The sequence below is a fragment of the Pteropus vampyrus genome, unplaced genomic scaffold (genome assembly GCF_000151845.1).
Source record: "Pteropus vampyrus isolate Shadow unplaced genomic scaffold, Pvam_2.0 Scaffold60, whole genome shotgun sequence".
Taxonomy (NCBI): Eukaryota; Metazoa; Chordata; class Mammalia; order Chiroptera; family Pteropodidae; genus Pteropus; species Pteropus vampyrus.
In genome coordinates this window covers 1,041,167-1,043,934 of record NW_011888841.1, presented here as the reverse complement: position 1 = coordinate 1,043,934, position 2,768 = coordinate 1,041,167, and the positions used below count along the sequence as shown (strand labels likewise).

At 47.2% G+C, this 2,768-nt stretch overlaps 1 protein-coding gene across 3 annotated transcripts in view; it reads right to left on the bottom strand.

The window, feature by feature from the left end:
• Positions 1-2,768, bottom strand: part of LIN9 (lin-9 DREAM MuvB core complex component) — a 46,238-nt gene extending 43,470 nt beyond the window's left edge. The window contains exons 1-2 of one of the 3 annotated variants that reach the window (XM_011360835.2): positions 2,649-2,768; positions 183-309 (exon numbers count right to left, since the gene is read on the bottom strand). In XM_011360835.2, coding sequence (XP_011359137.1) covers positions 183-216 — 34 coding nt within the window. In that variant the 5' untranslated portion in view covers positions 217-309; positions 2,649-2,768. The remainder of the gene's footprint in view (positions 1-182; positions 310-2,648) is intronic. The other 2 variants (XM_011360834.2, XM_023531001.1) reach the window with 2 other exon arrangements.

Genomic DNA, 2,768 nt, shown 5'->3' with positions numbered 1-2,768 from the left:
AGGGGTAGGTCAGTGGATTGAGAGGCTGAAGTAATTAGTGCAAGGTAGAGGTGCTACCAGCTTGGACTAGGGTGGTGGTGAGAAGTAGGTAGAATATTTTTTAAAGGTAAAAGTTACAAGACTTAGAGACTAAGGCTTAAATATGGAAAGCAAAATAAAAAGGGAGAACTCCCAAAGATAACCTCTAGGTTTCAGCTGAATGCACAGTGAAGCCATTCATTAAGACGGGAACCACTGGAAGTATCTCTGTCCTGGGGTGGAATTATTAGGTAGATCTTGAACCGGTGAAGTTTGAGGGGCCTCAGGCATCTAAGAGGAGATGTGAAATAGGCAAGAGATATCAAGAACAGGAGCTCAGAGGAAAGATCTGGGCTGAAGATAGCCTCAGTTTCCTCATACACAAAAATCAAACTAATAAGAGTACTTACCTCTATTGAAATGAGGATTAAATTAGCAAATGTATATAGTATGTTTCATACAGCAGCTGATTTATACTAAGACTCAATAAATGGTAGCTTTTATTTTGGATAATGTTATACTGGCTATTGTCTAATTTATTAGCTAGCCACCTTGGCTAAAACTGGCAAAAAAAAAACCATACTGCTATTTCTAGTATCAAAGTGAAATCACTTTCCCTTTTCAAGGCTCTGCTCCAGTTTCATTAACAATGCCTCTGATTCTACATTCAGTTCCATATAAATCAAGTATTTATGTATATCCGATCTGTGGCACTTTGTCACAAACCAGGGAAGGCAATCCCTGCTTTTAACAAGCTGTGATCTAGCTAAACAAGACATATACCACACAAACACACATGCAGGGCCCCAAACACCGCAATGTACCAGAGATGTCACAAATATAAATGTTAGTTTGAGAGTGTAGCTGGAATTTGAATCCTAGTATGACTCTCAAGTCCACAAAGATGCATAGTAAGTATTCGATAAATGTTTAATAATGATGAGCAAATGTTCCAAATGACAGCTGTAAGAAAGCCACTTAAAACACCTCTCATTTCAACAGAATGACTACAGTAACCAAAATAACAGCTCTGGTGGTTGTGACTCCTAAGAAGTAATAAAACATCTCTATGATAAAGGTAGTAAGGATTTTCAGATGGCAAGCACACTGTGCTTAGTAGGCTCACCCTTATTTGGGAGCATCCTAAACCACAATCAACTATATTCTTCAAATGAAAAACAGTAAAATTCCCAGGTAGTCTGCAGTGTGCCCTGTCCAATATAGTAGCCAACAGCTACATGTAACTACTTAAGTTTAAATGAATGAAAATTAAATAAAATTGAAATTCAGTTCCTCAGTCACCATAGCCACAACTGAAGAGTTCCACAGCCACATGTGGCTACTGGCTTCCGTATTGGATGTGGCAAAATAGAACATTTCCATCACTGAGAAAGTTCTATTGGAACTTAGCACTAGTCTAGAGCAAATTTAAACTGCAAACTCTTTTAATAGAACTTTTCACCAGTCTGGCAACCTGAACTTTTATTTTAATTTTATAACACATTAAGAGTATATGACCCCAGAAAGAAAACAGAATTGGCTATCATCTTGAAAACTATTTGCCCCTTGCAAATTTCATCACTGATAGATTTAACAGTGACTGACCCTTCTGTTTCTGTTATATTAAAACTCTCGGAAGTATTATAAACACATAAACTGAATGAAGTGAGTGTGGATCAGAACCCCTCTGTAACTAACTAAAACATTTACCTTTTAATATATTTTATACAATATTGTAAATTGCGGTATTAAGTTCTATAGTGCTTAAACTACGGAATCAGTGCTTTTACTTGCTCAACACAAGTGAGCACACATGTCTGAGATGGCAGGGTGCGTCCACACGGTTAAGGGAAGCGGTGCACTGGGGTGAGAGTCAGCAAGGGCACTGTATGTGCATGCTGTGACAGTCACATCCATGGATGAAGGTACCCCATGATTCTTAAGGCACATTCGCACAGAAAGGACGTTGGTGGGATAGGGGCCACCTGAACACTTGTGTACCCAGTCTGGATTATCTCTGGCAAGGTCCACAGCCACCTGTGGTCCCATGGGAAGGGGCCAGCCCTCTGACACGGAAACACTTCCAGGGGTGGACACACGGGGAGGGGGGGGTGACAGTGAAGATCACAAGTGCCTGTAGAGGCAGAAACTGTGACAGGACAAGATCAGAGGCTGGGCCAGACCGGGGCTGTGACCACCCCTGCCCCAGCCCGAGCCCTCCCCAGCCCCGGGGCAGGCGAGTTACATAACCCCGCCGGGCGTCGCTCCGCGCCGGGCGCGCGGTGCAGGCGGCCGGGGCAGTCCCCGCGGCCGGGGGCCCGTCCTCTCCCCGCTCGGCCGAGGGCGCGAATCGGGCCAGGGCAGCGGCCACCGCCTCCGCCCGGCACAGGCTGGGCTCCCGGGCTTTCGGTTTCCGGCCCTGGCGCTCCCACAACCCCAGAAACCAACACAGACACCATAACAAAGGCGGCGACGCGGCGGCAACACCGGGGTGGGAGGACTGGGGGACCCCGGGGGGGCTGGCAGTCAGCCCGCCTGCCGTGCGGTGGGCAGGGCCGCCCGTCCCGGCCAGGGCCGCCCAGGGGCAGGCGGCCGGCGGGAAGGGGAAGGTGCTTGGAGGTGCTACTCACTCTCGTCAGGCAACTGGTCGAGCTCCGCCATCTTGAACGAGCCGCGCCGCTTTTTCAAAGGCTGCCCGCCGCGGTGCATTGTGGGGCGGAGACTGTCTTTGCGAGGGAGGTTCGAATGCG